This window comes from Sarcophilus harrisii, chromosome 1 (assembly GCF_902635505.1).
Source record: "Sarcophilus harrisii chromosome 1, mSarHar1.11, whole genome shotgun sequence".
NCBI classification, from domain to species: Eukaryota; Metazoa; Chordata; class Mammalia; order Dasyuromorphia; family Dasyuridae; genus Sarcophilus; species Sarcophilus harrisii.
The window spans coordinates 570,665,215-570,678,796 of record NC_045426.1 but is presented as its reverse complement, the minus strand read 5'-3'; the positions used below and the strand labels follow the sequence as shown (position 1 = coordinate 570,678,796).

The following is a 13,582-nucleotide window of genomic DNA, read 5'->3' as shown; positions in this document are numbered from 1 at the left end:
AAGAGTCAAAAATGACTGAAATGACCAGACAATAACAAATTGATTTTACCTAAGCTGCTTTCCAGTCTCCTCAAAAATCTTTATCAAGCGGGAATTCTTTATTAATTTTTGTTTTTTGGTTTATCAAATAGTGGATTACTGAATTCCATCATTTTTTCATTCTTTCTTGTCTAATCTGTTCCATTGATTTACTTCTCTATTTTTAAACCAATATCAAATGATTATGATGATGGTGATTTCATAATATGGTTTTCTTCTTTACGTTCACAAAATGATATTTAAAAATTTGTATCCTATAAAGTATCCCTTTGAAAGTTTAATTAATATGGCACTGAAGCTTTAAAAAAATTGGAAAAATTGCTATTTTTATTATACTGATGCTATGCAGCCCTAATTGAATATTCTTCCAGCTATTTAAATTACTGTACATTAAGAAATATTTTGGATTTGAGTAAGTATTGAATAAATATTTTGTATTCTTTGATAGATTGAACTCTAGGTATTTGGAAATGAGACTCTTCTTACTATTCTTGATAACCTAGATTTTATTTTAATATGGAATTTTCTGTTGATTGTGGGATGTTTTGTAGTCTCCAATTTTATTGAAGCTACTGACTCAATTAGTATCTATTATCTATGTCATCAGCATATTAGGATAGCTTTATCTCATCTTTATTTTTATAATTTCAGTTTATTTAACTTGTATTGTTGCTATTTTTGGGACAATATTAAATGATAACAAGAGAGTGGACATCTTAGCGTTACTCCTGAATTTATTGGGCAAGGTTCTAGTGTAGTTCAAATGCATATGTTTGTTTTTGGTTTTAGGTAAATATTTTTATATTTTTAAAAGGTTCATATATATATATATATATATATATATACATACTTTGCAGATTTTTAAAAAGCACAAATGAATGTTAGAATTTAATAAATGACTTTTCATACCTATTGAGATACAGTAATCATGTGGTTTTATGTTTTTTTGTTTTTAATGTGATTGTTGATTTTTCACCTTAATATTGAACCATCCTTGTATTTTTGGTATAAATGCATCTTGCTCATAATAAATGATTTCTTGAATGAATTTCTGTAGTCCGAAAGGATTTCATTTAAACTTTTTGAATTAATAGTCATCAATGATGCTGGTTTGTAATTCTTTATTTGGGTTTTATATTCATTGCTTTAGGTATTAGGAATATATTTGTCTCATAAAAGAAACCAAGTAGATATTTTTTATTTTCAATTTTTTGAGGATGTTTTGTAGAATATTGGTACTGATTATTCTTTTAAAATTTAATATAATTCTCAAGTGAAGTTTTTTCCTTTTACAATAAAATTATTTCTTTTTCTGAGATTGGATTGTTTGAGATTTCTTCTGTTTTTATTTTTTTAAAAGCATATAAGAATAAATGTTAGGTTCTGATAATTGAAATAAAATTGTTCTGGTTTTGTTCTGATTTAACTTTGTTTATTCGCCAGTTTGTTGATTTTATTTTTTATCCTCTTTTAAATCAGGTTGACTAAGGTTTTATCAGTTTTATTCATTCTTAGTTCTATTTCTTCTCTAATTTTTAACACCTCTTTTCTATTTGTTTTAAGTTTTTTGTTGGCTTTCTAATTCTAAAAAATGAACTTTTAGTCATTAATCTTCTGCTTTCTATTTTGTAATTCTATATATTTTAGGGATTTCTTTTCCCCTGAGGGTACTGCTTTAGCTGTATACTAGATATTTTAGCTTGTTTTTTCTTCATTATCAATTTTTCCCATATACTTTTTAGGTGTTTTTATGATTTGTTCTATGATTTACTAATTATTTACATTTCCTTTGTTAAGTGTCTATTTCAGTTTTTAGTCTGTCCTCCCTGAACTGAAAACTATTTTTACTGAGTTATGGATTGTAAAGAATATGATTACTATTTTTACCTATTACTTGCAGTATTTCTTTGTCTTAATACATAGTTTTTGTCAAAAGTCCAGTTAGAAGCCTTTTAATTTAGATTTTCCAATAATTTATTCAATTTTATATTTTATCTTTTGTTTATCTTTCTGTTAAGTTTCTCTAAGGCTAAAAGAAATTGTCTCCTGATATTACTATATTTTTTTTTGTCTTGTAATTCATTTAATTTTTGTTTCATTAATTTAGATGCTAAAGTATTTAGAGAATGTACATTTAATAATGATAATGACTTGTATGTTTGCTTCAGAATAATATTTTTCTTATATATCTCTTTTTATATTTTAAATTTTTATTTATTTTTGGTGATAGCATGATTGGAATGCCTACTTTTTCAAATTATCCTGATGCATAATAAAATTTCTTTCAGACCTTAATTTTTATTCTGCTTATGGCTTTGAGTTTTTGATGTGTTTCTGGTAAGCAAAGGATTGTATAGGGTTTTGTTTTTTTTATTCAAGCTGTTACTCTTTTTTATTTTGTTGGATTGTTAAATCTATTCACATTTGAATTTATAAGTTAGAGTTATGTTTTCCTATATTTGTCTTTAATATTGTATTTTTCCCTTAGGATTTTTTTTTAAATTGTTGCCTTTTTTTTTCTATGAAGATAATATATCATATTTCATTTTTACCATTTTAAGGCATTTCTATTTTTGCCAGCTGTCTGTCATCTTCAGGCAATTTATAATATAGGGTGAGAGCTCAGGAGAGAAACTTAGACAGGACATGTATTTAAATATCTGTTTATCTATCGGCCAGTAAAGTTGCAACAAAGGCAGATGGAGAGACATCTTTTTCTCCAGGGCAAGATCACATTTTATCAACAGATGCACATAAACAATTAGTAAATTGGGTCATATTGGCTTACCCAAAAAAAAAACAGACTTAAGAATGATCAATTTGTTAGATAGGCTAACAATAACCAATAAATTGGGTCATTGGTCTCTCCCAATTACCAAAGACTTGAGTAAGGGTCCTAGTAGGTTTAGCTGTGTTTTAGTTCTGATTGGCTTAATAGGACCTTCCCTGGCAAAGATAACAATCCCAATTGGTAGACATTTTAAGAGGGAGTTGGATTAAATGTTACTTTAGCTTTTTTTTTTTCTTTTTACTTTTTCCTTGTGGAGAGTAATTCTCAAATAGTAGGATTAATCTAAAATTGGGGAATGTGGATTGACCTTTAGGTGTAGCTGATCCCTTTCTGGCAATTAAGGAATGACAATTGCATCCAGTAGATTTGACTAGAAAATCGGAACCATTTTAATCAGATACCCCCATTTGCTTTTCCTTTGAATTTAGTAATCATGGATGATTTAGTAATGATTGGATGATTTAGTAATCATCCATAATTTTGACAAGGAGTTATAGGAAAGGAGAGTTATCCCTTGAGGAAAACCCAAGATAGTTCTTTATAAATAAAAGCAAGGGTCCCAAGTTAGCAAGTGATTATGCCATACTGAGAGTGTCTTTTGGACTAGACTGGGAAATGAGGGTTTGACAAAATAGAGAATAGGGTGGATTGCATAGTAATTTTTAAACAGTATAGCATAATAACAATTTTTCTCAAGATCTGGGAATCACATGCATGGAGATTATAATTGAATCCTTAGGAACTAATGAAATCACCAAGTGAGATAGTTTAGAAGCAGAAAAGATGATTGGGAATTATGGAAACACCCACACTTGGCAGATATGATATTAGCAAAGGAGATGTATAATAAGAAACAGACAGATAGGAGAACCTGGAAAGATCAATGTCATGAAATTCTAGAGAAAGTACCCTGGAGAAGAAAGTGGAACTATGTCAAATACTGTCAAAAACATGTCAAATGCATCAAGAAGCATTTGAATTAATGTTTTAAAAGAGCTATTAGATTAGGTCATTAAAGGATTGTTCTTAATCTTGCACAGAATATTTTAGTAGAATGATGAAGGATAGAATACAAGAGTTTAGAAGAGTTTAGAAGAGAGTAAGAGAAGATGGAATGGATGGCTTTTTATGTTTCTCTCCAGAATTTATTATAATTTCCTTCTAACTGATCTCCTTGCCATCAACATTTATTTTCTAATCTTTAACATGCTTGCTGAATCAATTTTCCTAAAACTTAGTCTGACCATGTTTCTTCCTTGCTCAGAAATCTTCAATGGCTCCTTATTATCCTTAGGATGGAATTCAGAATTCTCAGTCTGGCTGTCCATAATCTTTCTCTAACCTTCCTCTGCAAACATTTTCCTTACTACTCATCTTCATATACTGAATTGCAGACAAAGTGCCAATTACTGCCTCTTTGCATTCCTAGAGTTACTCTCTTAGTCCTGAATCTCATTCATTTAGTGAATACATTTTTATTTAAGGTCTGTCATATGTCAGGCATTCTGCTAAGCTTCCTCTAAAACTCTGCTGGGATGCCACTTCTTCTGAGAAGTCTTTTCCCTTCTCTAAGCATATATGTGTATACATACACATACACACATATACATACACAAATTTTACAACCATAATAATGTTAAAAAACAATTTTAAAATATTTAATTGGATTGTTTTGTTTTGAATTCTAAATTCTATTTTTCCTTCCTCCCTTTTCCCCCTGCCCCTTCCCTGAGATAGGAAGCAATCAATCAGGTAAATAGTTTGCGTATTAGTCATTTTGTACAAAAAGACTTGAATAAAAGAAAAAGAAAGTGATTAACTTTTTTTTTTCCTCAAAGATTTTTAAAGACTTTGCTTGATCTTTGCTTTGCCCTTCTTTCTTAATTTCCCATTGTGCATTATATTATGTGTTCATATTATCCATCCCTGTGGCATGTAAGTTCCTATATAACAGGAACTTTTTATTTTGTTTCTACTATATCTTCAATTTCTAGCATAATACTTTGGAACATACTAGTCAATGAATAATTGCTTATTGAATTTTTAAAGATTGAATTCCAACCTGTGCTTTTACATATTTTTGGTACTGAAGAGCTAGAAACAAAGTGGATGCCCATTAATCAAGGAATCATTAACCAAACTGTGGTATATAAATATAATGGAAAATTACTTCACTGTAAAAAAAATGACAGATGAATTCAGAGGAATGGGGGAAAGATTTGCATGCATTGATGTACCATGAAAAGCAGAATGAGAGGAACAATGCACATAAGAATTACTAGAACATAAATGACAAAAAAATAGCAAAAATAAAACTGGACTTGATGTAATTATTATGAACACACATGTCCCATGAGAGAAGTTGTGACAATGCTTTCTCTTCTTGCTGAAGATGGAGTGAATATATAAGTAGAATGTTGTATATACTGACACAGTTGATATTTTTAGCTGAACTTTTTTTTTTCTTTTAAAATCTTTGTTATAAGGCATAGCTACTAAAATAAATATGATATAAAAAACAAAAAGCATGCATTAAAAATAAAAACAAGTAATATATGTTGCATTATGCAAAGTCACAAGAAACAGAGAGGCAACAATTTACAGAGGAAACTAGGATTGACATAGGGCCAGAAGACTCTCTTGCAAGTTCTACCTTATCTGCTTATGATCTGTTTAACTCTGAGCATGTTGTTTTAACCTTTCTGCAAAAAAGGAGGTTGAACTAGATGGTCTTTAAAGACCCTCCCACATCTGAAGTGATCATATGAAGCATACTTGTATCATTTCTTCTTCCAGAAATAATTGAGATGTGACCTTCAACTAATATGTTATAATTCTCAGAGAAATGTCATGATGTCATTTTATCATCTCCTTGTTGGGATCTGGGTGTGATAAAAGTTCTTTTGATTATGAATTAGAATGGAATATTACTACTAATAATACAAAAACTGATGTTTATGCAGTACTTAATATATGCCAGGTACCATACTAAATGCTTTAGGATTATTATCTTATTTAATGATTGTCAAAATAATCCTGGGAGAGAGATGCTATTATTAGTCCCATTTTATATATGAGGAAACTGAGGGCAAACAGAAATCACAGTACTTACTCAGGATGACACAGAGTAATTAATATCTGAGATGTATTTGACCTCAGGTTTTTCCTGAATACAGGCTCAATGTTCTATCTTCTGAGCCATTGATCTGGCCCAAAAAGCATTAGTTAATAAGTCTTTAGCAGTTTCGGTATCTTTGATAGCCTTGAGGTTGCTAGGTGATAGTATCCTCACTGTAAATTATAATCAACTTTTTCTTCCCTTTGCTCATCTTTATTTTAGTTACATAATGATCTATGCTCAAGTCCTAAGGCAACATTACTTAATATGCTAGATAAGATATTTTTTTTATACCATAGAATCTGGAAGTTAGTTCAGTGGATTTGGTCTCAGCTACTGAGAAATTATTCCATCACTTTTCTTTTTACTATTAGTAGTTTCAATTACATTCTGCAGTATGGTAGAGACTGTTTTGGATATTACTGATTGTCTCAGATAGTGCTATATACTTTATTAATCTTCTCTCTTTTACATTATCTGATTTAGTTTAAATATTAACAGTATAGTGACATTGATATTTATGTAGAACTTTAATGTCTGTGAGGATTACACAGACATATACAATTACCTAAAGATTCAGATACTACAGCTATAATTTATACCCATTTTATAAATGAGGAACTGAAACTGAGAAAGGAGGTAAGCTAGGTGGCCTTGGAGTCAGGAATATCAAAGTTCCAATCTGCTTCAGATGCTTAATAGCTAAATAATACTGGGCAAGTCACTTCACAAGTCTCAGCCTCAGTTTTTTCATCTGTAAAATGGGTTTAATTTTAGCATCTATTTTGTGAGTATTAAAAGAGATGATATAGGTAAAGTATTATGTAAACCTTAAGACACTAAATAAAGGCAAGTTATTATTAGTAAAATGTTTGTTTGCCCAGGATTGTACAGCTATTAAGTGTCTGAAGCAACATGTAAACTCAGGTATTCCTGACGATAAATCCAGAGTTATTTCATTCTGCTTCTGTACCATCTTAACACAACACTAGCCTTACTGCAAGAAAACATATGCATTAAAAAATTCAGGCATTTTAAAAAAAGTTTTGGACCCCTGAAGGATAGTTTGTTTCTGAACTATATATTCATGGCTATCTCATAGAAAAGGATTACAAGGAAAACCAATTAAAATGAAAGATAATTATCAAACTATTCTTCCATCCAAGTCCATGGCCCCTCTGAAATTTATCATGGAACCTAGGTTAAAAACTCATGGTTTAAAGGAATATAGCATAGGTAATTAAGTTTTAAAATTGTACTAAAAAGCTATTCTACTCCTTATTTTCTATTCCTTAACTCTCAAATTACAGTATCCAGAGTTCAGAATGAAGAGGAGTAGTTATGACTCTTAAAACTGTGCCTCATATAATCTATTTGCCTTATCATGTTAGGCTGTCAGTGGCCATTTGGGTCCAAGTCTGTCTTGATTTTTCTTATTTCTACTGTTCTGTACCAATATGGTTATACTGATTCTCTCCTTCCCTGGCTGAGAGTCAAAGCTTTGTATCTGATCTGTTCCATTTGTATCCACTCCTTAAATTGCTGACACTGCAGTTTTACCAGAACCTTCACCACCCTGACTTGGCACTCCTCCAAAGCCCCAGATTGTCGATGTTGTCAAGTGCAGTATGGCACTGTGACCCAAAGAGCATCTCCAGATTTCTTCCTGTTATGGATTGTCTAATCTTTAGTAACTACATGCAATCTGTAGCAAGATTGTACATTCATAAGATGAGGAATAGTGCTAAAGTAGGCAGGTATCTATGTTCATGTGGGAGAGCAGAATGGGGAGAGATGTCGAGGAAAGGTCAAGATGCCAAGATTATAAAAGTATGCTGTACTTCTGCATCTTTGAGAAGCAAAACTTCACAGAATACCAGCAAGAGACCATGTAAGAAAGGAGGAAAGATCAGAGAATTTCCATTTTTTCCTGTCAAATCTTTGACTAGATTCCTAAAGGACTGTCTAAAGGTTCAAATATACCATGTGAGCATAGAAGTTGAAGGGTTAAAGAGTCTTTGCTTCTTAACAAAAGAGCATTTTGATCTGCAAAATTAGATCATAAGTTAATGAATTGCTTTCATAGGCATTTTCTGTAGATTTAAAATCTCCTATGAATATTGGACCAAGGTTTTGCATTAGGCACAAAACAGTCAGACTGACTTTTTACTGGGTTGTATTCTGAAGAGCTTCTGGTAAAGCCCCAGTAACAGCTGTGAGTTCAAAGTTAGGTTCATTTTATTATCTATAACCATCTCAGAATTTGTTTCTACCATTAAGGACTAAACTGGCTAAGTTTGGAGAAGCTTCTCTGCTTCACCTTTAGGTGATGATACTGTGTATGGGGGACAGGGACTGCAATAATGAGGGAGCAGTCTAATCATGGTCATAGAGGTTGCAATATAATGGAAAAAGGGGTGATACTAATCAAATTTTAATCACCTTTTTTTGAAATAAGGAGTGAATTTGTTCAATCGATTTGACCATAAAGTATGATAGGTAGGAGTTGAAAACTGGAACATTGTGAGTGAACCTTTAAAAAAATCAGTCATGCACAGACATGGTACTGAAATCTAAACCAGATAGGTTGAAAACAGAGAAAGAAAATTATAGACCGATCTCTCTAATGAATATTGATGCTAAAATCTTAGAAAATAAAATATTAGCAAAAAGATTACAGAAAATCATCCCCAGGATAATACACCATGACCAAGTAGGATTTATACCAGGAATGCAGGGCTGGTTCAATATTAGAAAGACTATTAGCATAATTGACTATATCAATAATCAAATTAACAAAAATCATATGATCATCTCAATAGATGCAGAAAAAGCATTTGATAAAATCCAACATCCATTCCTATTAAAAATATTTGAGAGTATAGGAATAAATGGACTTTTCCTTAAAATAGTAGCTCTATTTAAAAATATCAGTAAGCATCATAGGTAATGGGGATAAACTGGAACCATTCCCAGTAAGATCAGTAATGAAACAAAGTTGCCCACTATCACCATTACTATTCAATATTGTATTAGAAATGCTAGCTTCAGCAATAAGAAATGAAAAAGAGATTAAAGGAATTAAGAGTAGGTAATAAGGAAACCAAATTATCACTCTTTGCAGATAATATGATGGTATACTTAGAGAACCCCAGAGATTCTACTAAAAAGCTATTAGAAATAATCCATAACTTTAGCAAAGTTGTAGGATACAAAATAAACCCACATAAATCATCAGCATTCTTATATATCACTAACAAAATCCAACAGTAGAGATACAAAGAGAAATTCTATGGTGTTCTCTTCTTTAAAATATAATGGTTCTCTCTGGGAGCAGGTTTCTTGGGGAGGTTTTCTGGAGGCAGCCTTAGTTTCAGTTACAAGTAATAATCACTCCAAACGCAGCCTGGTGATAAAAGTTCAAATGTTTATTTCTTATCTCTTTCCTTGGGCCCAGGTAGCTATCTTAGAGGCCTCATCTTTCCTTGGTTCCAAGAGCTCTCCTTGCTAGTCTTTTACCTCTAGCTCAACTCTGAATATCTCCAGCCAGCACCAAGGTGAAAGTTGGAATGAATCTCTCTTGCCTCTGAGAGAGGGCTTCTGGCTCTCAATCTCCCAGAGTGCTCCTTTGTCTGTCCCAGAGTGCCTCTGTGTCTGTCCCAGAGTGCTCTTCTCTGACTCCTGGCATTGTTCCGAACTAACTAACCTGAAGCTAAGAGCTTCTTTATATATGATCTCCCAAAGGTTGACTCCTTTGCTGAGGGAGGGAATAAGAGAGGTATGAATTCACAAAGTTACAAAGTTAACTTTGTGACTCTCCCATACTTGTGAACTTCAATGAGTACTTAAATACATTAGTGAGTTAGAAAATTTGCTAAGTACCATGCTAAATTAGGCAATTGACTTATCACTTTGTAAGAATTCCAACAAAATTCCATTTAAAGTAAATGCCGATAGTATAAAATATTTGGGAATCTATCTGCCAAGGGGAAGTCAGGAACTACATGAGTAAAACTACAAAACACTTTCCACACAAATAAAGTCAGATCTAACCAATGGGAAAACTATTAAGTGCTCTTAGATAGTTCAAGCAAATATAATAAAGATGACAATACTACCTAAACTATTTATCTAGTGCTATACCAATCAGACTCTCAAAAAACTTTTAATGACCTAGAAAAAATAACAAAATTCATCTGGAAGAACAAAAGGTCAAGACTTTTGAGGGAGCTAATGAAAAAAAAAATCAAATGAAAGGGGCCTAGCTGTACCAGATCACCAAAACCATTTGGTATTGGCTAAGAAATAGACTAGTTGATCAGTGGAATAGGTTAGGTTCACAGGACAAAATAGTCAATAACTTTAATAATCTAGTGTTTGACAAACCCAAAGACCCCAGCTTTTGGGGTAAGAATTCACTGTTTGACAAAAACTGCTGGGAAAATTGGAAATTAGTGTGGCAGAAACCGGCATTGATCCACACTTAACACTGTACACCAAGATAAGGTCAAAATGGGTTCATGATCTAGGCATAAAGAATGAGATTATAAATAAATTAGAAGAACATAGGATAGTTTACCTCTCAGACCTATGGAAGAGGAAGGAATTTGTGACCAAAGAAGAACTAGAAATCATTACTGATCACAAAATAGAAAATTTTGATTATATCAAATTAAAAAGCTTTTGTACAAACAAAACTAATGCAGACCAGATTAGAAGAGAAACAATAAACTGGGAAAACATTTTTATAGTCAAAGGTTCTTTTAAAGGCCTCATTTCTAAAATATATAGAGAATTGACTCTAATTTATAAGAAATCAAGCTATTCTCCAATTGATAAATGGTCAAAGGATATGAATAGACAATTTTCAGAAGAAATTGAAACTATTTCTAGTCATATGAAAAGATGCTCCAAGTCATTATTAATCAGAGAAATGCAAATTAAGGCAACTCTGAGATACCACTACATACCTCTCAGATTGTTTAGGATGACAATGCTGATATGTTGGAGGGGATATAATGCTGATAATGATAAATGCTGAAAAGATAATGCTGAATGTTGGAGGGGATGTGGGAAAACCAGGACAATGATATGTTGTTGGTGGAATTTTGAATACATCCAGTCATTCTGGAGAGCGATTTGGAACTATGCTCAAAAAGTTATCAAACTGTGCATACCCTTTGATCCAGCAATGTTACTACTGGGTTTATATCCCAAAGAGATCTTAAAGAAAGGAAAGGGACCTGTATGTGCAAAAATGTTTGTGGCAGCCATGTTTGTAGTGGTTAGGAACTGGAAATTGAATGGATGCCCATCAATTGGAGAATGGTTGGGTAAATTGTGGTATATGAATGTTATGGAATATTATTGTTCTGTAAGAAATGACCAGCAGGATGATTTCAGAAAAGCCTGGAGAGACTTACATGAACTGATGCTGAGTGAAATGAGCAGGACCAGGAGATCATTATATCAACAACAATACTCTATGATGATCAATTCTGATAGACATGAGTGTGAATCAATCCCTCTGTTTTTGATTTCCTTCTCAGGTCAATATTATATTATTTCAAAGCCCGATTCTTTTTGTGCAGCAAAATAGCTGTATGGATATGTATACATATATTGTATTTAACGTAACATATTTAACATGTATTGGTGTACCTGCCATTTGGGGGAGGTGGGGGGGAGGGGAAAGAGGGGAAAAGTTGGAACAGAAGGTTTTGCAAGGGTCAATGATGAAAAATTACCCATGCATATATCTTGTAAATAAAAAGCTATAATTAAAAAAAAGAATTAGAAGAAAAGGAAGCTTATAGGTCATTTAAAAAATAAACAATCAGTCATGAATCAAAGCTAGGATTATTCTGTTCTACATATATTAGGCTTTATTTCCTGAAACTAATTTGGGGGAACCTAGTCTAGGTGACTGAAAGCATAGCAGATTTCTGTTCCTTAAATAACCTTACAGAATATTTGTCATTTATATGCCTCTGTGTTCATAATAGACATAATTTCTCTTAGAATTTAATTTTTCTTTTAACCTCTTAATATTGACAGTACCTCCCCCCACCCACAAATACAGTCTTTTTTATAACATGATCCAGCAGCTCCTGCCTCCTTACTGCTCTTCTTATAAGACAGTCCATCTTCCTGTGTTTCCACTGTCTTTCTCCAATACCTGGGCAGATGGGTGGCATAGTGCTGAAGTGCTGGCCTGAAGTCAGGAAAATTAAGTCTTCCTGAATTCAAATCTGATCTTAATCACTTACTTGCTGTGTAACCTTAGGCAAGTCATTTGAGCTCTATTTCTTCATCTGTAAATTGGGGTTAATAATAGTACTTACCTGTCAGTTTTGTTGTGAGAATCAAATGAAATAACATTTATAAAGCATTTAGCTCCATAACTGGAAGAAAGTAATCACTTAATGAATGTTTTTTCCTCTCAGATTGTAAACTCCTCCTGAGCAGGAACTGAGTTATTTCCTAATTTCTTTGTATCCCAAATACTCTATGCAGTAGTTAGCATATAGTAGGCACTTAATAGATACTTATTGACTTAATTCTTATCTTTTCAGCTGAACTTCCACCTCCTTACACAGCCATTGCTAGTCCAGATGCCAGTGGTGTTCCTATAATAAATTGCCGTGTGTGCCAATCTCTAATCAATTTGGATGGCAAGCTTCACCAGCATGTAGTGAAATGTACAGTCTGCAATGAAGCTACGGTAAGGGCTTCCCTTCTCTATTCCCCACCCTCACTTAAGAAAACCTAAATTGATATGTAATTCCTCTCCAAATGATGCATATCAGTAGCATAACAGTAGCCTAATTATCAGTAGATGGGCAGGAATACAAACAGAGGGATCCCTTTATAAAGATCAAAGTGTATTTACTAAAGCTAAGTCAGTTAAAAAATCATGATTGTTTTAAATGGAATGCATTTTGTCTTCTTACAGAAGTAAGTCAGAGAACAGTGAGTTGGGAGACCATTACTGTCCTCAGTTAGAGTCTTCCTATCACAATTGAGTCCATTTTCTGTTTCTTTTTATGATGAAAAGGTCTTATCAGATAGTTTGGTAAATTGAGACATATGACTTCACTCTATGGGTGAAATTATTAAAACATGTAGGGTACTCAGATGAGTTTTCTTGACTAGTGTCATTTACTTCTGGAATTAGACAAAGCCATTTTGCCAATAATTTGGTGATTCAAACATATCCACTTTGACAATGTTTAATTAACTTGCAACATATATTCTAAGGGATGAAATTTCTCTTTTCTCTATACCTTTAGTTGAATGTTTCTCCTCCTTAAGTAACATAGCTGTGAAATGTCTGTGGCTGAATTTGAACTCATCTTCCTGACTTTGGGTTCAGTACTACTTAGCTGCCTATGAAGCTACCTTTATAAAATACAATTTGATTCATCTTTTAACTATCCACTGTTTGCAAGAAACAAGAACAAAGAAGTCTGCTATCAGAGTTTGTATTCTAGTAGGTAAATAACCTATACACAAAGATAGGTATACTAAGAAAGAGGAAGTAATGCAAGCAAAGGAAGAATCAAAAAATGTCTTAAGTATATTTGAAGGAGAGACAAGTAATAACTGGGAGAGATCATTGAAGGCTCATGATG

General features: G+C 32.5%; 1 protein-coding gene across 2 annotated transcripts in view; it reads left to right on the top strand.

Annotated features, from left to right (window-relative positions):
* Positions 1-13,582, top strand: part of PIP4P2 (phosphatidylinositol-4,5-bisphosphate 4-phosphatase 2) — a 69,970-nt gene that overhangs the window by 13,652 nt on the left and 42,736 nt on the right. For both annotated transcript variants that reach the window (XM_031946967.1, XM_003770312.3), the window contains exon 2: positions 12,524-12,672. In XM_031946967.1, coding sequence (XP_031802827.1) covers positions 12,524-12,672 — 149 coding nt within the window. The remainder of the gene's footprint in view (positions 1-12,523; positions 12,673-13,582) is intronic.